Source organism: Chlorocebus sabaeus, chromosome 19, assembly GCF_047675955.1.
Source record: "Chlorocebus sabaeus isolate Y175 chromosome 19, mChlSab1.0.hap1, whole genome shotgun sequence".
NCBI classification, from domain to species: domain Eukaryota; kingdom Metazoa; phylum Chordata; class Mammalia; order Primates; family Cercopithecidae; genus Chlorocebus; species Chlorocebus sabaeus.
Window position 1 is genome coordinate 19,702,813 of NC_132922.1, and position 27,716 is coordinate 19,730,528.

At 51.5% G+C, this 27,716-nt stretch overlaps 1 protein-coding gene across 6 annotated transcripts; it reads right to left on the reverse strand.

Moving 5' to 3' along the window:
• Positions 1-59: 59 nt before the first annotated feature.
• INPP5J (inositol polyphosphate-5-phosphatase J) lies at positions 60-27,704 on the reverse strand. Of its 6 annotated transcripts, none has more exons than XM_038007593.2 (17): positions 27,248-27,704; positions 25,081-25,219; positions 22,758-22,913; positions 15,008-15,185; positions 11,816-12,013; positions 8,942-10,092; positions 8,467-8,580; positions 8,235-8,343; positions 7,920-8,036; positions 7,435-7,610; positions 6,903-7,014; positions 6,553-6,662; positions 6,225-6,408; positions 1,520-1,657; positions 1,272-1,349; positions 1,043-1,147; positions 60-844 (listed from the first exon to the last, which is right to left on the reverse strand). In XM_038007593.2, exons 5-17 carry the CDS (start codon positions 11,918-11,920, stop codon positions 338-340), a joined length of 3,006 nt encoding a protein of 1,001 aa, XP_037863521.2. In that variant the 5' UTR covers positions 11,921-12,013; positions 15,008-15,185; positions 22,758-22,913; positions 25,081-25,219; positions 27,248-27,704; the 3' UTR covers positions 60-337. The 6 variants fall into 6 exon arrangements, with proteins under 6 accessions (XP_037863521.2, XP_072862909.1, XP_072862907.1 ...); XM_073006808.1 differs by having other exon boundaries at positions 8,942-9,119; positions 27,248-27,701; XM_073006806.1 differs by lacking the exon at positions 15,008-15,185 and having other exon boundaries at positions 11,816-12,010.
• Positions 27,705-27,716: the final 12 nt, after the last annotated feature.

Below are 27,716 nucleotides of genomic sequence, written 5' to 3' on the forward strand. Positions count from 1 at the left end.
GTCCCTGCCTCTGTCTACCCCCATCCCAAGACTACTAACAAGTAGGAAAGAGCCGACAGTGAGGCTGGAGAATTTAATTCCTAACAGATGACCTCCAGGATTGGGAAATCTGCCAGAGCTCCCCCATTATCCCAGATGGGGGCCTGGGCGGGGCTTTGCTGATTGTCACAGTTGAGGTGCCAGGACTGAGTTTTGGGGGATCCCAGTTGTCCACCCCTGGCCAGGACAGAGAGGCAGGTGCAGATACAGCTAGAGGAGCAGCAGGAGAGAGGCAAGTGGGCTTGCAAAAGATTGAGGCAGAACGGTGGTCACCTTGGCCCATCTGCCTGCCCCACCCTCAGGGCCCCAGGCCCCCTTCCTCCAGCCCCACATGGCCCTGAGGACTGGGAGACAGGCTGTTGGGGGCCAGGACCTCCCGATCAGGTCCCCAGGAGCCACCACCACCAGGGTCTACATTCTCTAGGCGCAAAGCGGGCAGCAGGCCCAGGCTTCGAGGCACAGCTGGTGGGAAGGCCCAGGGGCCAGGCAACCCAGAGGGCCCCTCTTCACTACTGCCCCGGCTGCTGCCATGACTGCTCCTGTCAGGAGCCACCCGGGACAGGCGGCGGCTCTGGGGTGAGGGGCTACGGCTGGCACCACGGCGTTCACGGGATGAGGGCCGTAGGGCAAGACCAGGGAACCTGGTCAGTCCCGGGCTGCGGCTGCGGTGTCGCTTGGACTTGCCAGGACTGGGGCTGCGGGATTTGGGTGCAAGGAGCTCCAGCGTGCTGTCATCCTCTCCCTCTGAGCTGGTGCCTGAGCTGTCTGTGCTGCTGCTGGCCAACTCCGAGGAAGGCAGCGAGATCTGGGGGAAATGCTGGTCACTGGGGCACCCTGCTCCCCAACCCAGCCACTGAGGCCTGACCTCCTGAGATCTACCTCTCTCGTTGGCAGATCTTGGGAGGTCAGTTTATTTGTCTGAGCTCAAGGAGCAGAAGGTAAGGGCTGTGGCATTTGACAAAAGTCTTTAGGCACCCCCAGCCCAGCAGTCTGGCCTACTTACCTGGAAGGGTTCAGTGACGCCGATGAGGATGCTGTGGTTGTGGCTGTAGTAGCCCAGGATGAAGTCTCCGTGGCCCTTGGGCAGTGATTCCTCACTGAATGTTACCTGGTGGGCCCAGGGGTATAAGCCTAAGTTGGGGGTCAGGGAGGCCACCTGAGAGACCCCAAGGCGAGTCCTGAGGTCCCAAAGGCAACAGGGACTTCCCCTGACTCTCGCTCCTTTTAAGTACCTGGTAGATATTCCCGTCCACATCTTCATGTTTGGCCCAGACATAAGCCACATAGTCCTTGCAATGGCGGAAACCCACCTGGGGGATCAGTGTTGTGGAATCAGTGTTGTGACCCTAGAATGTCTGATCCCAGCAGTCTCCCAGTGTGGCATCAAGATTTGGACAAGCCAGTGACCCCACCATGCTGTTCAGCCGCTCCTCCAGGCCCCTTGCTTCCCTGAGTCGCTGATCGCCACTGCCCCTCTCACCCGGTACAAGCCGATCCAGTCCCAGGAGCTTCGGGCGAACACTGTTTCCATGCGGTACCTCACCACCGCCTGCTCGGGCCGCACCCACTCATCTGCCACCTCCAGCCGCACCAGTGGCATGTCGTCCCTGAAGGCAAACTGTCCAGGCAAGGCAGGGGCAGGGGCCACATCAGGGGAGACCCTCTAGTATCCCACACACTTAGGGCTGTTGGGTCTTAGCACAAATTGCCTGAGACAAAGGGCCACTTTACAGACTGGGAAACTGAGGCAGAACACATCTAGTATAAATACCAAGCCCTGTGCTGCCTCCCAGCCCAGGGCTCCTTCTGCCCACAGCCTCCTTAGGGAGTGAGTGAGAACACAGCTTTGAAGCTAGTAGATCCTGGATTTGGCTCTGGCTCGGCCGTTGACAGGCTGAGTGAGTTCCTCAGCCTCTCTGAATGCTAGGGCCCTCATCTGTAAACTCAGAGATTCTTTTTTTTTTTTCTTTTTCTGAGACGGAGTCTGGCTCTGTCACCCAGGCTGGAGTGCAGTGGTGTGATCTCGGCTCACTGCAACCTCCGCTCCCGGGTTCAAGTGATTCTCCTGTCTCAGCCTCCCTAGTAGCTGGGACTACAGGCACCGCCACCATGCCTGGTTAATTTTCGTATTTTTAGTAGAGGTGGGGTTTCACTGTGTTGGCCAGGCTGTTCTTAAACTGCTGACCTCAAATGATCCACCCACCTCAGCCTCCCAAAGTGCTGGGATTATAGGCATGAGCCACCGTGCCCGGCCAAACTCAGAGACTCTTACTTTACTCTTGGAGTTGTTCAGCAGATTCAGTGAGATACCATTTGCAAAGCATCCCATAAATTTCCCAGTATACCAGTAAGTGTTCAATAAATGATTTATCTCTATGCTAGCAAGGAAGACCAGTAAAATCCTATGATGCACTAGGTATTTGGGGTAAGCTGAATATTCCTGAGCAGGCAAGAAGAGCTCTGAGTGGGAGGACGGAAACCTCAGTCCACTTCCAGGCTCTACCACTAACTCGCTATGTGACCTCAGGGCAGGCTCTAACCATCCCAAGGTTCAGTTTCTCCAACTGAATCTAAGTACTAAGTGGCTACTATTACCTTGTCGTCAGTCCATGAAGGAAAGTTATAACCATGAGTATCCTTTCCCCAAGGTCAACCCAGACCCACCAGGGGTACCACCTGAATGGGTGGAGCTGCTGAGGTGGCAGGCTGCCAGGATATTGGCCCCACTTCTGTCCCTCAGGGAAGGGCTCAGTTGGTGCCAATTCCAGATCTTTGTCTGATCCCCTGTTTACCTAGTTTCAGGTTTCCCTCCCTCAGCTTCTGAGCCAAGTTGTTCCAGAAGTAACTGGCACATTCTTTCCCTGTTCCTGTGTTCCTAACAGCAGGGGCAGGCAAGGGTAGACCTTTGAAAAAGCCCTCCAAGGACTTGCAGCGTCAAAACCCCTACTGAGCCCTATTCTGACTGCATTGCCTTGGGTAAAAGATTTAAGTTCTCTGAGCCTCAGTCTCCCTCATCAGTAAAACAGAGAGGAGAACTGGGACATCTCAGGGCCTACTGAGGCATTCAAAGGGATGACATATGTAAAGTACACGACATGGGCCTGGCATGTAGTAGGTACTCACTCAATGGTAATTTTTTTTTTTTTTTTTTGAGATGGAGTCTTGCTTTGTCACCCCAGCTGGAGTGCAGTGGCACGGTCTCAGTTCACTGCAACCTCTACCTCCCGGGTTCTCGCCCTTTTCCTGCCTCAGCCTCCCAAGTAACTGGGACTATAGGTGTCCGCCACCATGCCCAGCTAATTTTTTTGTATTTTTAGTAGAGACAGGGTTTCACTATGTTGGCCAGGCCGGTCTGGAACTCCTGACCTAGTGATCCATCTGCCTTAGCCTCCCAAAGTGCTGGGATTACAGGCGTGAGCCACTGCACCTGGCTGGGAAATGTTTTTAAAGGGACACAGTCCTGGAGGAGGCGGGAAGGACATGGTGGGGTTCAAAAGAAGTGATTTTCCAGGCGAGGTCCCTGATTGTGGGTTAAATCTTCATGCCCGACCCTTTTGCCAGAGGTCATGGCAGGCCAAGCGTGGGGATATTTCCATTCCCAGCTAAAGATATTGGCCAATGTCCCACTGACTGGCCATGTGACAAAGTTACCAGGAAAAACATTTTCTGGCCTACCGGGCTCCCTCTTATCAGATCAAGAGACTCGAAGAGCCCAGAGTCGGGTTTCAGGGCTGAAAAGATGGGATCTACCCTGCCCTGCCACTGCAGAGCCTATATATGGTTTGGGGCATGTGCCTACCCCACGAGGAGCCTCAGATCCCACCAGAGAAAAAAAGAGTTGGACTACATGGTCTCACAGGTCTGGTTCTGAGATTCTAGAATTTCCCCTTTTGATGTCAGCAACCAGGAACCTCAATCCTAAATACAATACTAAATTATAGTAACTACTTAGAGTTTAGCTTTGTATTTTTTATATCTTTGCTCTCCCTCCCCATCACTACACACTCTCATAATGCTTGGCATATGGTAAGACAGTAAGTACTCAGTAAATAATGAATGAATGAATATGAATGAATGTTACGTGGAGTTTGATTTTGCTGGTCTTATTATATATGTGAATTTTTATATCTTATTTGTTATTTTTAAGACACTAGTAGTGAAAACTATGATGTATATGTGATTTTTTTTTTTTTTTTTTGAGACGGAGTCTCGCTCTGTCGCCCAGGCTGGAGTGCAGTGGCCGGATCTCAGCTCACTGCAAGCTCTGCCTCCCGGGTTCACGCCATTCTCCTGCCTCAGCCTCCTGAGTAGCTGGGACAACAGGTGCCTGCCACCGTGCCTGGCTAATTTTGCCTAGGTTGAAGTGTAGTGGTATGATCACAGCTCACAGCAGCCTAGATATTCCAAGCTCCAGTGATCTTCCCACCTCAGCCTCATAAATAGCTGGGAATACAGGTGTGCACCACCTAGCTAAATTTTGTTTTTATTTTTATTTTTTCCCTGAGACACAGTCTTGCTCATGTCACCCAGGTTGGATTGCACTGGCACGATACTGGCTCACTGCAACCTCTGCTTCCCAGGTTCAAGTGATTCTTGTGCCTCAGCCTCCCAAGCAACCGGGATTACAGGCGTGCACCACCACGCCCGGCTAATTTTTGTATTTTTAGTAGAGATGGGTTTCAGCATGTTGTCCAGGCTGTTCGCAAACTCCTGGCCTCGTGTGATCAGCTCACATCGGCCTTCCAAAGTGCTGGGATTACAGGCGTGAGCCACCATGCCTGGCCTTTTTTTGATTTTTTTTTTAGAGATGTCTCACTGTCTTGCCCAGGCCAGTCTTGAACTCCTGAGCTCAATCGATCCTTCCACCTCAGCCACCCAAAGTGTTGAGATTACAGGTGTGAGCCACTGTGCCAGCCTATAAGTGAATTTTAAGATAAATTGCTCTAAACCTTTCTCAGAAGACAGGAGCTAGAGATTAGTAGAAAAGGCATGGGCTCTAAGGCTGGGTGTGGTGGCTCGCACCTTGTAATCTCAGTTCTTTGGGAGCCAAGGTGGGCGGATCACCTGAGGTCAGGAGTTCGAGACCAGCCTGGCCAACATGGCAAAAACCCATCTTTACTAAATACAAAAATTAGCCAGGCGTGGTGGCAGGCACCTGTAATCCCAGTTACTCAGGAGGCTGAGGCAGGAGAATCACTTGAACCCAGGAGGTTGAGGTTGCAGTGAGTCAAGACCACACCACTGTACTCCAGCCTGGGCGACAGAGTGAGACTCCATTAAAAAAAAAAAAAAAAAATAGGGCGCCGGGCACAGTGGCTCATGTCTGTAATCATAACACTTTGGGAGGCTGAGGTGGATCACCTGAGGTCAGGAGTTCAAGACCAGCCTGGCCAATTTGGTGAAACCTTGTCTCTACTACAATACAAAAATCAGCTGGGCATGATGGCAGGTGCCTGTAATCCCAGCTACTTGGGAGGCTGAGACGGGAGAATCGCTTAGACCCAGAAGATGGTGGTTGCAGTGTGCCGAGATTGTGCCACTGCACTCCAACCTGGGGTGGCTGAGCAAGACTCCATCTCAAAAAAATAAAAAATAAAATAAAAAAAGTTGCCTGGGCATGGTAGCTCATGCCTGTAATCCCAGCACTTTGGGAGGCCGAGGTGGGTGGATCACGAGATCAGGAGTTCAAGACCAGCCTGGCCAACATGGCGAAACCCTGTCTCTACTAAAAATACAAAAATTGGCTGGGCGTGGTGGCGGGTGATGTAATCCCAGCTACTCGGTAGGCTGAGGCAGGAGAATCACTTGAACCCGGGAGGTGGAGCTTGCAGTGAGCCAAGATTGCGCCGCTGTACTCCAGCCTGGGTGACAGAGTGAGACTCTGTCTCAAAAAAAAAAAAATAAAGAAAAGAAAAGGCATGGACTCTGAAACCAGACTCACTTGGATTCAAATCCTAACTGTTCCTCTTACTAGCTGTGTGACCCTGGGCAGGTGATGCCATGTGTCTGAGCCTCAGCTTCCTCATCTGAAAATGGAGATCGCAACCCCATTCCCACTCTGTTACAACAAATGGATGCTGCTGAGGGCAGGTACAAGGGGTTATACAAAGGGTAATGGTGAGGGGCAGTGGTGTGCCAAGTTGGGTCTGGGGATATTATGCAGGGAAGATGAGGCCAGAACTCACCTGCAGGAGGAACTGGGCAGCCACAGGCTTATGGTCACTGACTGTGTATTCCATGTGGCTGCGGTAGCTGTGCTGTGTCACCTGGAGTCGGTGGCTCTTCCGTCCTGAGGGGCTGGGACCCCCACCTGGAGCCTTGACCTTCCACAGGATACGGTCTGTCCAAGCTGGCTTCCGTTTCTTGGCACTGCAGTGAGCAAGGGTACCCCAAGTTTCAGGGGCTGGGGATCAAGGCACAACCCTCCACCTTGCCTCCTGCCCCTCTTCCCAAAGTCTCCCTTTCCAAGAAGACCTCAGCTCACTTCCCCATCCCTCCTCGGACTGAGCTCACCTGGTGTCGTATTTGTTGGTACCCACATCAAACTTGAAGGTGGGAGCGAAGTTGAGGGGCCCCTCTTGAAAGCCCTTCAGAATGGGCCAGGTGTTCTTGGCCATGTTGAGCTGTGGGGGGTCCAGGAGAGCAGATTGGACAACAGCTTGGGCTCTGCTGTGCCGAGGAGGGGTGGGGTAGGTGAGGACAGGGACCATAGCCTAAGGTACAGGCATGTCCTGGGACATGCTCTGGCAACCCGAAGGCTGCCAGGCGCACGCTCACGCCACCCTTGTTACCCTAGGGAGGCAGGGTCGGGTGGCTCATGGGCGGGGCTTAGCTCTGTGTGCTTCTGGGGACAAGGATCCCACCTGGTCCTTCTCCCAGAGCTGATGGAGCTGGTCACTGTCGATGGCAAACTTGACAAAGTGCAGGTCGTAGCTCTCAATGCGGAAGTTCAGGTCCCCGAACCAGAATACGAGGCTGTTTGGGGCGGAGGATGGGGGAGAAGTGGGGGGCAGTGGGGGGTGTCAACGGGTCCATGGGGGATAAAGGCTCAGCCCAGATCTTTCCAGGCCCCATCCAACCCGAGGGGATGTAGTGAGTGGGTGATTAGTGCCAGAGCCTCCAGCCTGCCAAAGAGCAGAGGAAGATCAGGGGGACCCGTCTACAGGAAATTAGGTTCTGACCTTCAGCAAGGCCCTGCCCCTCAGCAAAGCTCCACCCCATAGGCTCCGCCCCTCCCCAGCCAACTGTTCTCTGCTTTCATGTTCCTACAAGTAGTCTGGGTGGGCACTCACCCCCATAGGCCCCGCCTCTCTCCATAAGCGCCACCTAAGCTGGTACAAAAACCCCCATCACTAGCCCCACCCAAGCTCCATTTGGCCCCACCCCAGCCCATACTCATGATCCAGGATGCCCTGTGCGCCCGGCCCTTGGAACTGCTGGAGACTGAGGATGGTCTGGAAGTTGTCCTTGCGCTGCTCCGCCTTGTCCATATGTGCGGGCAAGTGGCAGTTCAGGAAGCAGAGCATGTGCCCGAAGGCTGCCAGGCGCACGCTCACGCCACCCTTGTTACCCTAGGGAGGCAGGGTCGGGTGGCTCATGGGCGGGGCTTAGGCCAGGAGGTGAGGCACTGGGAGCGGGAGGGGGGGGTCAGAGAGGAGATGTGGGTGGAAGATGGGTGGGTCCTAGGGAAATGAAGGATGAGGGACAACACTGGGATACCAGAGGAATAGGATGAGGTATTGGGCGGTTCATGGGGAGGGGTGGGCCGCAGGGTAAAGGGTGGAGGATGGGAAGGGGACTTTTCTGGTGTATGGGGCCAGGGGACTAATCTAAGGCCCCCTTCATGTCCCATCCCCTTCTGGGACAGCTCGCAGGCTCACCCAGTAGCCGCCCAGGCCAGTGCGCGTGCAGTCGGTCTGCACGTCTCGCAGGAAAGGCAGGTGGTAGTACTTGGCGAACAGCAGCAGGATGACACCCTGCATCCTCACCGAACTCACCTGCAGTGGGAGGCCACGCGGCTGGGGGACAGAACACGACTGCCCCGCCCTCGCGCCCACCTTCAGGTCTGCTCCTCCACCCACCCGTGTCACGGCCCCGGCCACAGCGGCCCAGCGGGCCCCACAGGGAGCCAGGGTACAGCTGGAGCCAGGAATTCAGCAGGGTCTCTGCCGTCCAGGGGGTGAGGGGTGCGTTACCAGCACGAAGTTGAAGGGCGCCAGCGCATCCATGAACAGCTCACTCCACTGGTCCGTGAAGAGGGCGTCCTTGAGTCGCTTGTTGAGCATGGAGTTCACTTCCTGCAACCTGGAGGGATGGGGGCGGGGTGGCCATGGGATTAGAGAGGTGTCCTGGAAGCCCCTGCCATGGGTGGAGAGCCCGGAAGGCCCGAGCGGCTCAGGAGGGGGTCCGCATGCCCTGCCACCTCACCCTATGGCGATCATGTCTGCGCCACCGCTGTCGTCGCCACCGCCCAGGTGGAGGAGGGATGTGACATCGTCTGGGGGCATGGCAGTACCCACGTTCCACGTGACCACAGTGATCCTGCGGGCAGGGGCATATGAGGGTGTAGTCCTGGCACCACTCCCTCACCCTCAAGCTTCCTTTCACAGGACTCCCTGGGGAACTAAATGGAGGCAGGTGTGGGCCAAAGCCCTAAGAAGGACCCACAGGAGACCCCGCATCCTGTCCCCCTGCCACATTCTCCCTAGGGAGGTCAGCTGAGAGGTGGCAAGTTCCTTAGGAGGGGATGCTGTCTTCTGAGAGTTTCAGAGTGGCCCAGCAAGCCCCTCCCCAAAGACTCTTCCTCAGAGAGGGAAGCTGAAGTAGAGCAGGCCATCCCCCTTGGAAGAATGGCCAACCTCAGAGCTAAGCCCAGCCACCTTTCTTGGGGGAGGGCTCTCACCGGAAGCCGGGGTCGCTCCTGCAGGTGGGCTGAGCTGACCAAGGGGAGGATGACAGGGCGGATGTAGAAGAGGAGGTGGTGACTGGGGCTGGGGCTTCTTGGGCCTGAAGGTTGGGGCTCAGGCACCTGCCAGGCCCTGTACTCTGGGTGCCAAGCCTTGGGAGGGTCATGTCAGGGGCTGGGGGAACACAGGGAGAGCGGTTGGGGGAGCGGCTTGGGGAACGGCTGGGTGATCGGGGTGGCTTGGGCAGAGGTGGGGGCACAGTCTGGCCTGAGGGGGCCCCAGGCCGGAAGGTGGGGGACAGAAGTCCAGGTGAGCGGTTGCCAGGCTCTGGAGGACCCTGGCCCGCATCCAAGGGCAAGGTCTGGGGTGGCCGTGGCAAAACAGGATCCTCAGGGCTGCTGTGGAGGGCCTCAGGCCGGGCTCGGAAGGAGGGGGAGAGCCGAGGGTCTGGGGAGGTTTGGATGGAGGGTGGGGAGCCTGTAGGACCAGATGTCTGAGCTGGAGGCTGGAGATGCCCCTCAGAAGCAGGGAGAGGTCTAGGGGCTGGGGCATCCCTCTTTCTAGCTGGTGTCTGTCCCACAGAGGCTGGGCCTGATGCCGTGGATGCTGGAGCCAGGGCCTGTTCCTGAGATGGAGACAGAACTGGACTGGGCACTGGGGAAGGGGTAGAGGGGAGTTCTGGGGGCTGCTCCTCAGAAGCCAGGGCCAGGCTCAGGCCAGAGGCTGCCAGTGTTGGCTTGGGTCCCACGGAGGCAGGTGGCTCCTGCTTCTGGTCTCTGGAGGTTGGGGCCAGACTGGGCCCCAGGGTGGCTGGGGGAGATCTTGGCCCCGCTGAGGCAGACATCACCAGCTGCCCCAGGGACGTCGGAGCCAGAACTGAGCCTGTGGTCGCTGGGGGAGGCTTTGGTCCAGCTGAGGCAGACATCACCAGCTGGCCCACAGATGTTGGGTGGGCAGGAGCTGTTTTCTGCCCTCCAGGGGTACACAGTGGAGCCAGGATTGGTCGGGGAGATGCCAGAGCCAGCCCCGGTCCTTCTGAGGAAGCTGACATAGCTGCCCGTGGCCCTACAGGTGCCAGAGCCAACCTTGGTTCCGAGGGTCCTAGGGCTGCGTTCTTCTTTGCTGGGAGCTGAAAACTTGAGTCCACCTTGTGGAGGACAAGTCAAAGATTCAGAGTGACCCTAACAAGGGCATTGGGCCCCAACTTCCATATAGACCCTGGCAGATTTCATCTAACTAAGAAAGGCACATCTTTCCAAGGAAGTTATTCCTACTATCTCACCTCAATCTATTCTGCTGCAGGTCAACTTCTATCTTGGAGGAGATAGGACACAAAACCCTAACCCCTCCTTTAAGTCTGAAACCTCTTTCACAGACGGGGAAACTAAGACCCTGACTCAAATGAGGCAGAGTGTGAACCTGAACCTGATGACTTGCCTTGCCTTCCTGGCTGGTACCCACATCCTGCCCATTCTGGGCAGCTTTCCTGGGCAACCCTCCCACTGCAGTCCCTGAAGCTCCCCCAGCCACGGCTACGGACCTGACATTCCAGGTCTGGGCACACTGGGGGCAGCCTGTTTCGTTTCTTTTCTTTTTCTATTGCCAAGATATAGACCTATGGGTGCAGCCTGTTAAATACCTCCCCCTTCCTTCATGATGCCCAGAAACCCTCAGTTCTCCACCAGCCCCTAAACATCCAAATCCCTTGGTTACAGCCCTCTCTGTTCTCTTACTCATTCCCAGAGCTCCACTCAGGAGCAAGAGCTGGGAGCTGAGACTGGCTGTGTAGATTCAAAGCCCAGCTCTGGGTGACCTTACGCAAGTACCTCTCTGCCCAGGTCCTCAGTTTCTCTGTTGTAAAATGAAAGGATGGGGTCTAGGGACCCTGGTCACATTATATTCTGGGGAATTTTTGTCTCACATTGTCTGCATTTATGAACCCAACATTTGCTAGAATTCCATCCAGCCCCGTGGAAGAGTCCATCTTCACCAAGTGTGAATCTAGCATTCAGAGCAAGTCCAGGATTCTAAGTTGATCCTGGTGTCACATCTCTCTGTGCCCAGGTTGTGCCCTCTTACATCCTCCACTTTCTCCCTGACCTGAAAGGACAGGCAAGCAGGTATCCGTTTTATGTCCGGCAGGTGGGAGGGGCGGGGAGTCACGGAGTCCCATAGGGACCTCTCCTCCTTCTCCATCTATTCTCTCTATGTCCCCTGTTTCCAGAAGACAGGATAAAGTGTCCTTTGCCAAGGAGGGCAGAAGAAGGTCCATACTTGCCCCAGGGTGGCCCTGGGTAGGGTAACAGGGCCCAGGGAGGCCCTGCCTCTGGAGACGCAGTTCTGTCTCCGTCCCGTATCCTCCTCAGTTCAGAGTACCTAAAACTCCATCTCCGCCTCCCTTCTCAAACTCAGCTCTTTGAGGCTGCATTTTAGGCACCCTCCTTGGCTCCAAGTGTCACACTGTGTGCCGGCTTCCCCCCAACTATCACACCGCCTCCAGCACTAACAACTTAGCCATCCCAGATGTCACAGTTTCAGTCTTCAGTGACAAGCCCCCTCATTTTGCATCGGCTCAGAGAGGAAAAGCAACTTGCCCAAGGTCACACAGCAAAGCTGGAGCTCAGCTGGGTCCTCTGATACCCGGTCCAGGACTCTCCCAAGGGCTTCTGGCGATGGCTAACTTCATCTGTCTCCGGGCATCCTGTCACTGCCCCTCAGCCCCTAGGGTGCTCTCTTCACCCAGCCCCTGCTCACCGAGCACAGGAAAGTATCAGCCCCTCAGTCAGCACCAGGGTGCCTGCAGTGTATGCTGGGGGGGGTGTGGAACCAGGGATCAGGAAAGTGGGGGGACTGGGTCTCAGGGGTCTTACCTTGGAGGGTGCCCCAGTTTGGACAACACCCTGGGGCATGGGCAGGGGACCCAGGCCTGCCCGGGTCCCTGGCCTCCTGCTGCCCCTGCTGCTCTGGCCCTCCATGTCTGCAGCCCCCAGCAGCCTGGGCTCCCTCGGGCTCCGGCTCCAGCTCTACCGCTCCCGGGAACCAGTGATGTCATCAGCCATTTCAACCTGCTGAGAATTTAAAGGCACAGGCTCCCACTTCCAGCCTGGAAGAGGCCAGAGCAAGGTGGCTACCCCCTGGAAATCCTTCAAACTGGTTGCTGAGGCTGCAACAGCCATGGGGTGGGGAGGGGGGAGTGTACCCATCTGCCTGGCCCAGGTCCCAACTGGCAGCATGAAGGAGGCTGTCTGTCTACCCCCACCTTTCTGCTGTAGGCCTCGCCAGCCCTTTGCTCCAGGGAGGGGCATTAACACACCTGCGTTAAGGTAGGACAGGTGGTTCAGAGGTCAGCATCCTCTCCAGGGCCTCAGAGACAATTGAGTTCTTGCCCTGATCTGTGACTTTCCTGACTCCCTGCCAGCTCAGAGCTTGCCCCGGCCCCCACCCTTGCCCCATTTTCAGGTCTTAGTGCCACCACCCCCCACCACTCCTACTGCCAGTCCCAGGCTCTAGCCTTCCCAACCCAGAACCAGACACTCAGGCTCCAGCCACTGCAGCCCTTTCCCACCTCAGGCCTCAGCACCAGCTCCTCCCCTTCTGCAGACACCTAGCTGCCCTCAGATGTCCCCACAGCCAGGCCTGACCCAGCTCGGGTTCTGTCAGTTTTCCTCTCTCCAGTATTCACTGGGTGTGGTTTGGGAGGGGAACTTGCTCAAGGTCACCTGTGAACTGAGAAAGTCTCCTGAGTTTCAGTGAGAAAACTTAGTGACCCTAAGACTAGCACCAGCCCTTTGGGGTATCTGGGGGAAGGGAACTTGGGTGGAGAAGGGCCCCGCAGTGGGGTAAGAGACTGACCAGAGAGTTAAAAACAGGCCTGAGAACTGCTACAGCCAGGACCCAGCCCAAGGCATAGTCCCCAACAGGCCCACGGGAGTGTTTGTTAACCAACATGGAGCATCTGCATGGGCCTGTGCAGTCTCCTACACGAAGGCAGATGCCTCTCTTTCCTCTCCTGAAGGCACTTCCTACCTCTGCTTGACTGTCTGTAGGTCTAGTTTGTATTTTCAGGCCAGCATCTCTGCTGGAATTTGCAGGGGCAGAGACTCAGGCCATATTAGGGTGTTGGGGTAGAAAGGTCTTTGGACAGTGACGGTGGAAATAGTGACAGTGGTGACAGGGAAGGCGATTGTCGTGGTGGATGTGACGATGTATGTAATTATGATGATGGAAGTAGGGGGCTGGCAGTGGTGGTGGTGAAGGTGGTGGAGGTGATGGTGATGGCAAAGGTAGAGGTGATGATGGTACCAATACTGATAATGGTGTTGTATTAATGAAAGACATAGTGTTGGAGTTGGAGGTGGCAGTCAGGGAGGATGTGAGAGTAGACCTGGTGGTGATGCTAAGGTTACCAGAAAAAGGAAGATTTGAACTCATCCTGTCTCATCCTCTGACTCCTATTTTACAAATAAGAAAATGGGAGCCCCTGAGCCAGGCCCGGTGGCTCAAACCGGTAATCCCAGCACTTTCGGAGGCTGAAGTGGGCAGACTACCTGAGGTCAGGAGTTCGAGACCAGCCTGGTCAACATGGCGAAACCCCATCTCCACTAAAAATACAAAAATGAGCTGGGTGTGGTGGTGTATGCCTGTAGTCCCAGCTACTTGGGAGGCTGAGACAGGAGAATTATTTGAACCTGGGAGGTGGAGGTTGCAATGAGCCGAGATCGCACCACTGCATTCCAGCCTGGGCGACAGAGTGAGGCCTGTCTCAAAAAAAAAAAAAAAAAAAAAAAAAAAAAAAAAGGAAAGAAAGAAAGAAAAAAGAAAAGAAAAAGAAAATGGGAGGCCCCAAGACTACCCAGCTTCTGATGTAATCCTGGAGGGAATGATGGGCAGATCCAGGCCTCTGGGACCAGTGCTAGGGCTCAGCCATCTAGGGCTGGGACAGGGGCATCGGTGCCCTTTGGAAGCCAGGCAAATGTCATGCAAATGTGTCTGCAGAGGGCTCCTCTGCCTCAGGAGGGCAACTCAGGATTTCCCACCACCCGCTCCCTGAGCTCAGACCTTGCAGGGCACTTTGTTTCTGGCCCCACCACTGACTTACTTGAGGAGGTCACTCTGATTCCCAATTTGTGTAAGGGAGATTAAAACAGCAGACACCTCCTAAGAGTGCTGGTGAAGATTCAACAGGATAATATATATGAAATGTTTAGCATAGAGCCTGGCACAGCAAGCTGTCCATAAAGGTCGCTGCTCTGTATTTATCATCATCATCATCATCACCATCGACTTCAGCCTGCCCGTGTGGTGGATGCTGAAACTGAGGCTGAGAGTGGTTACTCTCCTGGGAGGACAAGGAAGGGGCTCTGAGACCTAAGCCTGGCCTTGTCAGGAGAAGGGGGTGGGGGGCGGACCCCAGCTGAAAAGGGAGTGAGTTGGAGCTATATTTGAGCTCCTGGTGTGATGACTAAGGAGGTTGATAACAGGCTCTGGGGCTCAGGGCGGCAGGCTGGGGGCCGCTGTCAGGGAGAACCGCCCCCCTGGAGACGGCTGTCTCCGGAAGCCCTTTCTGGCTCCCTCCTTGCCCTCACTCTTGGTGGGGGAGGAGGGTGGGTGTACTGAGGCAGGGGCCAGGGCTCATCCAGCCCATTCCTGGAAACTCAGTGCTGTCCTTCAGGCTGCGTGGGTCAGGGATAGGAAGGGAGGATGCTAGTGATAGACAGAGTATTCCAGTTACTCTCCATAGTAACCCTGTGAGGTTGGTAGTGAGGTCCCCATTGGACAGAGGAAGAAACCGAGGCCCAGGGATTACACAGCGAGTAGAGAGAGGACAGAGCATGGAGCTCCTAGAGAGGCAGTGGATAATTCTCCCCAACAGAGGAGCTGACTGTTGAACCCCTTCTTTGAAGGAGAGTCTGTGATGCCAAATTGAAGAAGAGAAACGCCCTGGCTGGAAAGAAGAGAGAACAGCAGGTACAAAGCATGGATGGGGAAGGAAGGTTCTGGCTGTGAAACGATGAGAAATTTGGACATGTGCCCTCCGGCCCTTTGGCTTGGAGTAAACATACCATGAGCAGGGAAGGGAGAGAAGTCTTTTTCCTGTCTTTTTCCTCCTCCTCTTCCTCAGTTCACTTTCCAGGGGCACCCAAGGATGGCAATGGTACTGAGGGTCTGTCCTCCTTCCTTTCTCTCCCTGGTCACCCTGACCCAGGCCCACCAGGAGGGAGGTCGTGCTGTGGCTACCATCTGCGAAGGTGTAGAGGGTGATACAGGATATTGTGGGGAGGTGAAAGAGGGGGTTATCAGGGAGAGCTTCCCTGAGAAGTAAGTATACAGGGCACAAAAGAGCATTTTTTTCTCCCAAGACTTCACTCCAGGGTTTCTTGTTGGTAACAAGTGTCACATGTTATGTCCCCAGCACTTCATTCTCACCCTCTGAGGCAGATATCATCCTCACTCCCCATTCTGCCACTCAGGAAATGGGCTGGAGGAGGAGGAGTGACTTTCCCAAGGTCACACAGCTGGGGCTGAGCTCAGGCCTCCCTCCTCCTTCTCTTTGGCTCCCCCTCCTCCCAGGCAGCCCAGCACCCGCTGTCAGCTGCTCTGAAGTGAGTGGCTATTTTTATTCTGGTGCGAGGGGATCTCAAGCAGCAGAGCCATGTAGGTTAGAGGCTCTAGGACACCCGGCCTCAGCAGGCCAGAGAAAGGTTCCTGTAGCCACCAGACCCTGCTAAGCTTGCCTCGGGGCTCTCATTTCTTGCAGACTGACCTGCTCTGGGCTCCCATGCCTCTGGAAACTTCTTTATTGGAGCTCAGAACACAGCATAGAGCCAAATAAAGCCCTGGTCATGGTCCTGATCCTCCCTCTTGAACCCTACTCCTGTTGTTGACTGAGCCACTAGTCCAGCTCTTGACTGAGCTCTGACATCACCTTAGAATGAACCCCGACTCTAATCACCCACTGATCTAAGCCTGAATTAGGTTGATCCCAACTTGAGACCTTGGTTCTGGGCCCAGATCAAGCCCTTATCCTACTCTAAGACTGAGCCTTAGTCACAGACTGAATTATAGCCTCAGCCCAGACTAACCTTTTAGACTGACTCTGTAAGAAGAGTCAGACTAACCTTTTAAACCTGACTCTGGTAGAAGACTGAGGCCTAATCTTGGTCAAAGACTGAGTCCTGAGTCTAATCATTGACTGAACTCTGACCACAGACTGAATTCTGACCCTGGATCATGCAATTCTGGTCACACACTGAGCCCTAATGGAAGACTGTGCCCTGAATCTGGTCACAGACTGAGCCCTGAACTTAGTCATTGACTGAGCCATGACCCTGGTCACAGACTGAGCCTGGCTCCTGGTCACAGACTGAAGACTAAGCCCAATCATGGACTGAGCCCTGAATCTAGCCCTAGGCTACAGATTAGTCAACTAAGGGCTGACCTAGACCCTGTCTGAGCCTGACCCTGTCACAGACTAATCCCCAACCTCAGCCCACCCGAGGAAGACTACTGGCCTAAATTACATGCTGCCACATAAGAGGCATGGATTACGGGCAGAGATCTGTCTTGGGAGATCTTGGGCTTCCCATGCTGCTGATGCCACAATGTTCCTGGTACTATTATGGTCAGTCTCCACCACTGGTTCCACTGGCTGGTTGGTCAATCCTAAGCAGCCCAAGCTGTGGCCTTTAGGGGCCACAGCATCCGGGCTAATGCAGTGAGAGTGGTTTGGTGGCATCTGTCCAGCAAACAACCAGGGCCCATGGGGTACTGGGGTTTGGCTCTGTCAGCAGAAAAAACGACGACTCCATGGGGCGTCTGGCTTCAGTTACTCTGAGGCCCTTACTGGGGTAGGGGTTGGAGTAGAAGGAAACAGGGGGATATGTTCCATTATTTTTGTAAACAAAGTTTACTGTTTGTGTTTAGGTAATTCATGCCTATTATATAAAACACAGAAGCAAAACATTTACCTATAATTTCATCCACCAGGAAATAATTGTTCTGACTTTTTGGACTGTTTCCTTATAGACATTTTTTGGTGGGGGTGTCTAGGCATATATATTCATATATACATGTTGTATATAATATGCATATATATTTATATATGTATATTTACATATACATGTTATATATTTTATATGTATACTTATTTATTTTTTGAGATGGAGTTTCACTCTGTTGTCCAGACTGGAGTACAGTGGCATGATCTCGGCTCACTGAAACCTCCACCTCCCGTGTCCAAGCAATTCTCCTGCCTCAGCCTCCCGAATAGCTGGGATTACATACGTGCACTGCCATGCCCAGCTAATTTTTGTATTTTTAGTAGAGACAGGGTTTTGCCATGTTGGCCAGGTTGGTCTCGAATTCCTGGCCTCAAGTGATCCGCCTGCCCTAGCCTCCCAAGTGCTGGGATTACAGGTGTGAGCCACCAAGACTGGGCCTATACATGCTTTATAAAATTGGTTGGTTACTGTGTTGCCACTACAATGTCCAGCAACACAGTAGGGTTAGGGTTAGGGTTAGGATCCCGTTAAGGTTGCAGCCCATCTCCTTCTTAACAGGAACTGGAATATGGTGGACCCCACCCACAGCTTCAGGAATGGGTCCCAGTTGGTTAAGCCAGTGAGCAATTCCCATTTCCCCAGGCACATGATTAGATCATGAATGGACTAGTGAGATATAAGGAAATTTTTGCTCAGGGCTTTTGGGAAAGGAAGCTTATTTTCTCTCCTGAGGAGGTTGCCAAAAAAGATGATCTCCCTTCCATTAGATGTAAATGAAGAGCTCAATGGCTCTAGTTACTGCTGGCAGCCATCTTGACACCATGCAGAAAATTGGCCCACTGATAAACTGACATTATGGAAAGCAGAATGGAGAGACACCAGGTTTCGGTGGATCATTAACTGGATCAAACCTCACCTGAAGCCCTATCTGCCATTGGACTTTTTTGTTTCTTTTTTTTTTTGAGACAGAGTCTCACTCTGTCGCCCAGGCTGGAGTGCAATGGCGCAATCTCGGCTCACTGCAACCTCTGCCACCCGGATTCAAGCAATTCTCCTGCCTCAGCCTCCTGAGTAGCTGGGATTACAGGCACCCACCACTGCGCCTGGCTAATTTTTGTATTTTTAGTAGAGACGGGGTTTCGCCATGTTGGCCAGGCTGGTTTGGACCTCCTGACCTTAGGTGATCTGCCCGCCTCAGCCTCCCAAAGTGCTGGGATTACAGGCGTGAGTCACCACACCTGGCCTGGACTTTTAAAATTATTTGAGCCAACAGATGCCATTTATTTATTTATTTATTTAGAGACTGAGTCTCGCTCTGGCACCCAGGCTGGAGTGCAATGGCGTAATATTGGCTCAATGAAACTTCCACCTCCCGGGCTCAAGCAATCTCTTCCTCAGCCTCCTGAGTAGTTGGGATTACAGGTGTGCACCAGCATGCCCAGCTAGTTTTTGTATTTTTAGTAGAGAGGGGGTTTCACCATGATGGCCAGGCTGGTCTCCAACTCCTGACCTCAAATGATCCACCTGTCTCGGCCTCCCAAAATGCTGAGATTACAGGGATGAGCCACCAGGCCCGGCCCCTTTATTTTTATTATTTTTTGACACAGAGTCTTACATTGCCCAGGCTAGAGAGCAGTCATGCGATCTAGACTCACTGCATTATTTTTTATTTTTTATAGGAGATGGGGTCTCACTCTGTCTCCCAGGTTGGAGTGCAGTGGCATCATCATAGCTCACTGTAGTCTCGAACTCCTGGGCTCAAGCAATCCTCCCACCTCAGCCTCTAGGGTAGCTGGTACTACAGGCACTGCCAGACCTGGCTAGATTTTAAATATGTTTTTTTAGAGATGGGTTCTCACTATGATGTCCAGGGTAGTTTGGAACTCTTGGCCTCAAGTTATCCTCCTGCCTCAGCCTCTTGAGTAGCTGGGTTTACAGACACAAGCCACCACAACCAGCTCCCTTTATTGTTTAAGCCAGTTTAAATTGGGGTTTCTGTGACTTGCAGCCCACAGCATCACAACTCCCAATTGATATTACTATATTACTGCTTTTGTTGTTTTTTTCTTGTTATTGAATACCATAACCACGAACATTCTCCATGTCTGCCAATCTATGCTGCTTTTTTTTTTTTTTTTTTTTTTGAGATAGAGCCTCACTCGCCCAGGTTGGAGTGCAGGGGTGCAATCTCGGCTCACTGCAACCTCTGCCTCCTGGGTTCAAGAAATTCTCTTGCCTCAGCCTCCCAAGTAGCTGAGATTACAGGCAGCCACCACCATGCCCAGCTAATTTTTGTATTTTTAGTAGAGACGGGGCTTCACCATATTGGCCAGGCTGGTCTCAAACTCCTGACCTCAGGTGATCCACCCACCTCAGCCTCCCAAAGTGCTGGGATTACAGGCGTGAGCCACTATGCCCAGGCTGCTGCATCATTTTTTTTTTTTTTTTTTTTTTTTTTTTTTGAGACGGAGTCTTGCTCTGTCGCCCGGGCTGGAGTGCAGTGGCCGGATCTCAGCTCACTGGAAGCTCCGCCTCCCGGGTTTACGCCATTCTCCTGCCTCAGCCTCCCGAGTAGCTGGGACTACAGGCGCCCGCCACCTCGCCCGGCTAGTTTTTTGTGTTTTTAGTAGAGACGGGGTTTCACCGTGTTAGCCAGGATGGTCTCGATCTCCTGACCTTGTGATCCGCCCGTCTCGGCCTCCCAAAGTGCTGGGATTACAGGCTTGAGCCACCGCGCCCGGCCTTGCTGCATCATTTTTAACAATTGCATGGTTTTTCATCCTATGGAGGTACTCTCATTTATTTAACTCATCCCCTGCTGTGACATGCTCAGGTTGTATCTCCAATTCTTCACCACAATGAATGGTATTCTAATAAACAAGCTTGACCTAACAGTCAATTCCAAAAATGGAATTACTGGGTCAAAAAAATGTTTTTAGGGTTTTGATTTCGCCCTTCAGAAAGCCAGGGTGAATTCATATTCCCACAGCAGTAAACAGAGTATTAGAGATAGCTTACTATGTGAATAGTTTGGACAGGACCAATCATATTGACAACATACTCATATATTTATAGAAAACAGATATTAAATAACAGCTCTAAGCTTTTTTTTTTTTTTTTTTGAGACAAAGTCTCGCTCTATCACCCAGGCTAGAGTGCAGTGGCACAATCTTGGCTCACTGCAGCCTCTGCCTCCCAGGTTCAAGTGATTCTCTAGCTTCGGCCTCCTGAGTAGCTGGGATTATAGGCACACACCACTATGCCTGGCTAATTTTTGTATTTTTAGTAGAAAGGGGTTTCACCATGTTGGCCAGGGTGGCCTCGAATTTCTGACATCAAGTGATCTCCCTGCCTGGGCCTCCCAAAGTGCTAGGATTATTGATATGAGCCACCATGCCCAGTCAAGCCTATTATTTTTATATCTTTACAATCAAGTTAGTGAAGGGGAAGTTAGCAGGGTGCAAACAAAAGACTCAGTGCAGACTTGACTTCTCTAGAAGGCACAGTAGGCTCATTGTCTAGGGCCCACCATACTTTTAGGGGGTCCATGAAATTTTTTTTTTTTTTTTGAGATGGCGTCTCACTCTGTCACCCAGACTGGATGGAGTGCAGTGGCGTGAACTCAGCTCACTGCAAGCTCCGCCTCCTGGGTTCACGCCATTCTCCTGCCTCAGCCTCCTGAGTAGCTGGGACTACAGAAGCCTGCCACCACGCCTGGCTAATTTTTTGTATTTTTAGTAGAGAAGGGGTTTCACTATGTTAGCCAGGATGTCCCAATCTCCTGACCTCATGATCCGCCTGACTCGGTCTCCCAAAGTGCTGGGATTACAGGCATGATCCACCGCGCCTGGCCGAAAATGTTTTTAATATCCTTTAAAATGAGAAGGATACACTGGGAAGTTAAGGTTATTAAAAAAAAAAAAGGAAACGTATACTAATAATAATGAATCTAGCCTAGATTATAGTTATCTTTTTACCAAAGCCATTGAAAGTCAAATATATATATAATATTTATGTATATTATGTATATTTAATGGAGGCATGTGTCCATATCCCAGCTACTCAGGAGGCTAAGGCAGGAGCATTGTTTGAGGCCAGGAGTTCAACACTAGCTGGGGCAACACAGCAAGACCCTGGCTCTAAAGAAAAAGGAAAAAGAGGCCGGGCACAGTGGCCCATGCCTGTAACCCCAGCACTTTGGGAGGCCAAGGTGGGCGGATCACTTGAGGTTGAGACCAGCCTGACTAACATGGTGAAATCCTGTCTCTACTAAAAATAATATTATCTGGGCATGGTGGCATGCTCCTGTAATTCCAGCTACACAGGAGGCTGAGACACGAGAATCAGTTGAACCTAGGAGGTGGAGGTTGCAGTGAGCCAAGACTGCGCCACTGCACTCCAGCCTGGGTGACAGAGCAAGACTTCGTCTCAAAATAAAAATAAAAATTAAAAAAAGAAAAAAGAAAGAAAACCCTAGCATCCATGAAAGTCATAATGCAGCCTTGGCTCAGTATTGAGAAGGAGTCCCTAGATTCAAAGGGAAAAGAGGACAGTGACGGACTTGCTGTGTCTGCTGAAGAAAGCATGAAGAAGAGAACTGGCATCCGAATCTGGTGATCTGTTCTTTTTTTTTTTTTTTTTTTTTTTTTTTTTTTTTTTAAATTGTAGGCATTTTATCTGCAAATGCATATTACATCCTTAGAAAAAGAATCCCAGGATTTTCCTTCCTGTGTGTTTTTGTCTTGCTTCTTTGTGGTCCGTGATGCCAGCTGAGGTTGTGAGTACAATGAAACTAAACTGTCAGGATGGGAGCAGATTATTCTGCCATTTTTCTAGATCTTTGAGTTGCACATCACATCTGGGGCTGATTACTTCACACTTGTTTAACCTGCCTGTGAGGTTCACAGCAGTTTTCCTAGCTCTGTGATCATCAATGATTTCAACTTCGCCAATGTAACCATGCTTCATCACCACATTTAGAAACCAGATGATGACCCTGAAGCACGACCTTATAGGAACCTGGTGTTTGCCTCTCTTTTGGCATTGTTGGTGCTCTTGAGAGCATCAGCCAGGACATTCATGCACACCATTATGGCAGCACATAAAGATGGCAGAAAGAGTGATCTGCTTATGCCTGAGATTGAGAGGTGAAGCCAGCTGGACTTCCTGGGTTGAGTGGGGACTTGGAGAACTTTTCTGTCTAGTTAGAAGATTGTAAATGCACCAATCAGTGCGATGTGTCTGGCTAAAGGATTGTAAATGCACCAATCAGCACTCTGTAAAATGGACCAATCAGCAGGATGTGGGTGGGGACAAATAAGGGAATAAAACCTGGCCACCACCACCCCCACCCCCACCCCCAGCCAGCAGCTGCAACCTGCTTGAGTGCCCTTCCATGCTGTGGAAGCTTTGTCCTTTGGCTCTTCAGAGTAAGTCTTGCTGCTGCTCACTCTTTGGGTCCGCACCACCTTTATGAGCTGAAACAGCCTGTAATCCCAGCACTTTGAAAGGGCAAGACAGGTGGATTGTGAGGTCAGGAGATTGAGACCAACGTGGCTAACATGGTGAAACCCCATCTCTACTAAAAAATATAAAAAATTAGCCAGGCATGGTGGCGGACGCCTGTAGTCCCAGCTACTCGGGAGGCTGAGGCAAGAGAATGGTGAACCCGGGAGGCGGAGCTTGCAGTGAGCTGAGATCACGCCACTGCACTCCAGCCTGGGTGACAGAGCGAGACTCCGTCTCAAAAAAAAAAAAAAAAAAAGAAAAAAGAAAAGAAAAGAGAAAAAGAGAAAAGAGCTGTATCACTCACCGCGAAAGTCCGTGGCTTCATTCTTGAAGTCAGTGAGACCACGAACCCACTCTAAGGAAGAAACTCCCGACTCTCAAGATGAGTGCAGAGACATGTTGGGTTCAAGTCCCAAATGCACAGTTCACTCATTTCACCTTTGTGAGCCTGTTTTCTAACCTGCAAAATGGAGTTCACGGGGTCTTTATGAGGTAAGGAAGGAACTGATAATGAAAGCGAACACTGTACTAGGTACTTTTTTTTTGAGACAGAGTCTCACTCCATCGCCTGGCTGGACTGCAGTGACGCGATCTCGGCTCACTGCAACCTGCAGGTTCAAGCGATTCTCCTACGTCAGCCTCTGAAGTAACTGGGACTACACGCACCCGCCACTATGCCCAGCTAATATATATATATATATTTGTTGTTGTTGTTGTTGTTTTTGAGACGGAGTTTTGCTCTTGTTTCCCAGGCTGGAGTGCAGTGGCACCACCTCGGTTCACCACAACCTCCGCCTCCGGGTTCAAGTGATTCTCCTGCTTCAGCCTCCTGAGTAGCTGGGATTACAGGCATGCGCACCATGCCCGGCTAATTTTTGTATTTTTAGTAGCAAGGGGGTTTTTTACCATGTTGGTCAGGCTGGTCTCAAACTCCCGACCTCAGGTGATCCGCCCTCCTTGGCCTCCCAAAGTGCTGGGATTACAGGTATGAGCCACTGCGCCCGTCCTGTACTAGGTACTGTTCTAATAAGCTTTATATGTATTAATCCCTTTATCCTGCCAACCCCCACAGGGTACACAATATTCCATCACCACAATGTGTGCTCTGGGAAATAAAAATCTTGATTGGAATTTTTGTCCAAAGAAATAAAAAGTCCAGGTGCAGTGGCTCACACCTGTAATTCTAGCACTTTGGGAGGCTGAGGCAGGAGGATCACTTGACGCCAGAAATTTGAGACCAGCCTAGTCAGCAACAAGACCCCGTAATCTCCTGAATAAACAAATAGTGCAAACAAGGACTCTCTAGGGTTCAGTTTTCCTATCTCTTTTTTTCTGCAACCAAATTGGTTTATTATAGGAATGCAAGGTTTAGCATATGAAAATCTGTTCATGTATTTTGCCACATTTAATAAAATAAAGGAGAAAAACCACATGATCATCTCAATAGATGCAGGAAAACATTTGACAAAGTTCAACATTCATTCATGATAAAAGCTCTAAGAAAAATAGAAATAGAAAACTTTCTTTTATAAAACACATCAGTAACAAACCTACAGCAAACATGATCATTTAAAGATGACATCTGGGGCTGGGCGTAGTGACTCACACCTGTTATCCCAGCACTTTGGGAGGCCGAGGAGGGCGGATCACAAAGTCAGGAGATCGAGACCATCCTGACTAACACAGTGAAACCCCGTCTCTACTAAAAATACAAAAAATTAGCCGGGCATGGTAGTGGGCGCCTGTAGTCCCAGCTACTCAGGGGCTGAGGCAGGAGAATGGTGTGAACCCGGGAGGCGGAGCTTGCAGTGAGCCAAGATTGCGCCACTGCACTCCAGCCTAGGCGATAGAGTGAGACTCCATCTCAAAAAAAAAAAAGATGATATCTGGAAAAAGATGATGACCAGTTCTAGTCAACATTGTACCAGAGGTCCCAGACAGTACAATTAAGACAGCGCAATGAAACAAAACCAAGGTATAAGGATCAGAAAGGAAGAAAACCACTTTTATTTCCAGGTGATATAATATGCATATGTAGAAAATTTTTTAAAAACTCCAGTTAAACTATTAGAGTAAGCAATTCAGTGAGGCCACTGGCTGCAACGTTAATATGCAAAAATCAATTGTCTTCCTATATGCTACTGCCAAGCAACTTGAAAATGAATATGTGCCGGGCGCGGTGGCTCAAGCCTGTAATCCCAGCACTTTGGGAGGCCGAGACGGGCGGATCACGAGGTCAGGAGATCGAGACCATCCTGGCTAACACAGTGAAACCCCGTCTCTACTAAAAACACAAAAAACTAGCCGGGCGAGGTGGCGGGCGCCTGTAGTCCCCGCTACTCGGGAGGCTGAGGCAGGAGAATGGCGTAAACCCGGGAGGCGGAGCTTGCAGTGAGCTGAGATCCGGCCACTGCACTCCAGCCTGGGCGACAGAGCAAGACTCTGTCTCAAAAAAAAAAAAAAAAAAAAAAAAAGAAAATGAATATGTAAAAACAATAGAATTTGTAATGCTATAAAAAATTAAATATCTAGGAATAAATCTAATGAAAGATATGCAAGATATTTATTCTAAAAATCACAAAATGTTACTGAAATTAAAGAAGACCTATAGAAATGGAGGGACTTACCATGTTCGTGGTAGAAAAAACACAATAATGTAAAGCTGTAGAGTCTCCCCACATTGATTTCCCCAATGGGAATTTGAAATCCGGATAGAAACGTGGAAGGTTTTTCTGTGGAGGTTGACGAGCTGGCCTTACATTGTACCTGGAAGTGCGAAAGGCCGAGTATAGTCAAGACAGCCTTCAAGAAGAACAAAGCTAGACTGCCTGCGGTGGCTCACTGAGGCTGTGGGCTTACACATGGCCCTCACCACAGGAAAATGCAGGCCACAGGCCAGGCATGATGGCTCATGCTTGTAATCCCAGTACTTTGGGAGGCCAAGGCAGGAGGATCACTTGAGCCCAGGAGTTCGCAACCAGCTTGATCAACATGGTGAAATCCCATCTCTACTAAAAAGACAAAAAATTAGCCAGGTGTGGTGGCCGACACCTGTAATCCCAGCTACTTGGGAAGCTGAGGCAAAATAATCGCTTGAACCTGGGAGGCAGAGGTTGCAGTGAGTCCAGATCATGCCATTGTACTCCAGCCTGGACAATGAGAGGGAAACTCCGTCTCAAAAAAAAAAAAAAAAAAAAAAAAAAAAAAAAAAAAATTCAGCTGGCACGGTGGTGCATGCATGTAGTCCCAGCTACTCAGGAGGCTGAGGTGGGAGGATTGCTTGAGCCTGGGAGGTTCAGGCTGTGATTGAGCCACTGCACTCCAGCCTGGGTGACAGAGCAAGACTCTGTCCCAAAAAAAAAAAAAAAAGAAAGCCAGCACAGTAGCTCACACCTGTAATCCCAGGACGTTGGGAGGCCAAGGCGGGTGGATGACTTGAGGTCAGGAGTTCGAGACCAGCCTGGCCCAGATGGTGAAACCCCATGTCTACTAAAAATACAAAAATTAGCTGGGCGTGATGGCGGGCACCTGTAATCCCAGCTACTTGGGAGGCTGAGGCAAAAGAATCACTTGAACCGGGGAGGCAGAGATTGCAGTGAGTCCAGATCATGTCACTGTACTCCAGTCTGGACAATGAAAGGGAAACTCCATCTCAAAAAAAAAAAAAAAAAAAAAATCAGCTGGGCATGGTGGTGCATGCCTATAGTCCCAGCTACTCAGGAGGCTGAGGTGGGAAGATTGCTTGAGCCTGAGAGGTTCAGGCTGTGACTGAGCCACTGCACTTCAGCCTGGGTGACAGAGCGAGATTCTGTCTCAAAAAAAAAAAAAAACAAAAAAAAAAAACCAAAAACGGGCCAGGTGCAGTGGCTCACACCTGTTATCCTAGCACTTTGGGAGGCTGAGGCAGGTGGATCATGAGATCAGGAGATAGAGACCATCCTGGCTAACATGGTGAAACAGCATCTCTACTAAAAATACAAAAAACGTTAGCTGGGCATGGTGCCGCCCAGGACAATTGCTTGAACCTGGGAGGCGGAGGTTGCAGTGAGCCAAGATGGGGCCACCGCACTCCAGCCTGGGCGACAGAACGAGACTCCATCTCAAAAAAAAAAAAAAAAAAAGCAGAAAGAACAAAGCTAGAGGACCAACACACAACCAGATGTCAAGTCTGACTATAAAGCTATACTTAATAAGACAGCATAGTTAGACAAATGCACTGGAGGAGTAGAATAGGGTACAATATTCAGAAGTAGACTCCCAGATATTTATATGGTTGCTTATTTATTTATTTATTTATTTATTTTTGAGACAGAGTGTCTGTCGCCTAGGCTGGAGTGCAGTGGTAGGATGTTGGCTCACTTCAACCTCTGCCTCCCAGGTTGAAGCGATTCTCCTGCCTCAGCCTCCCAAGTAGCTGGGATTACAGGCGCCCACACCATGCCTGGCTAATTTTTGTATTTTTAGTAGAGATGGGCTTTCATGTTGGCCAGGCTGGCCTTGAACTCCTGACCTCAAGTGACCTACCCGCCTCGGCCTCCCAAAGTGCTGAGATTACAAGTGTGAGCCACCACGCCCGGCCATGGTTGCCTATTTATATATAACAGAGGTAACACTGCAGAGTAGCACTGAAAAAGACAAGATTTTTAATTGAATTGGATAGCCACATTAAGAAAAAAAAGAAGTAAATCCTGATTCCACAGATATAACCCAGCTGATTTAAGACCCTGTTGTGGCCTAACAGCTGTAACCCTCCTTGCATTTTCCCACCTTTGAGTAACAAATTCCTTTCCTCACCCCAGGACAGTCTGCTCAGCAGTAGCTGTGGATGGTAGAAGGCACGCTGGTAGGTCTCAGTGGCTCCCAGAAGCCGCACCCCCTCTACCGAATTTCACTCTCCATCTCCCACGCTCCAAAGCGAGGAGTCCTCAGAAAGTCCAGTTTCCCTATCTTATTTTTTCTTCTTTCTTTCTTCCTTTTTTTTTCTTGGGTGTCCTATCAGTTTCCCTATCTTAAAGTGGCAGGTTTGGCTCAGAAACTCCCGCGTCCCTCAGCGTCTCGCCGGCACCCTCTGCCGGCGTGAGGTGGCGCTGCCTGGCCGCATCCTGTGGGAGCGTCCACATCCTCGCTCTACAAAAGGAGCGTGGACACTCTCGGACCTGGGAAAGTGAAGGCCCAAAGGCCAGGGAGGAGCCGGGACCTCACCCTGAGCAAGCGGGAGGTAACGGCGGGGAGCCGTGGGGCGGAGACCGATCGCTGCGGGCGT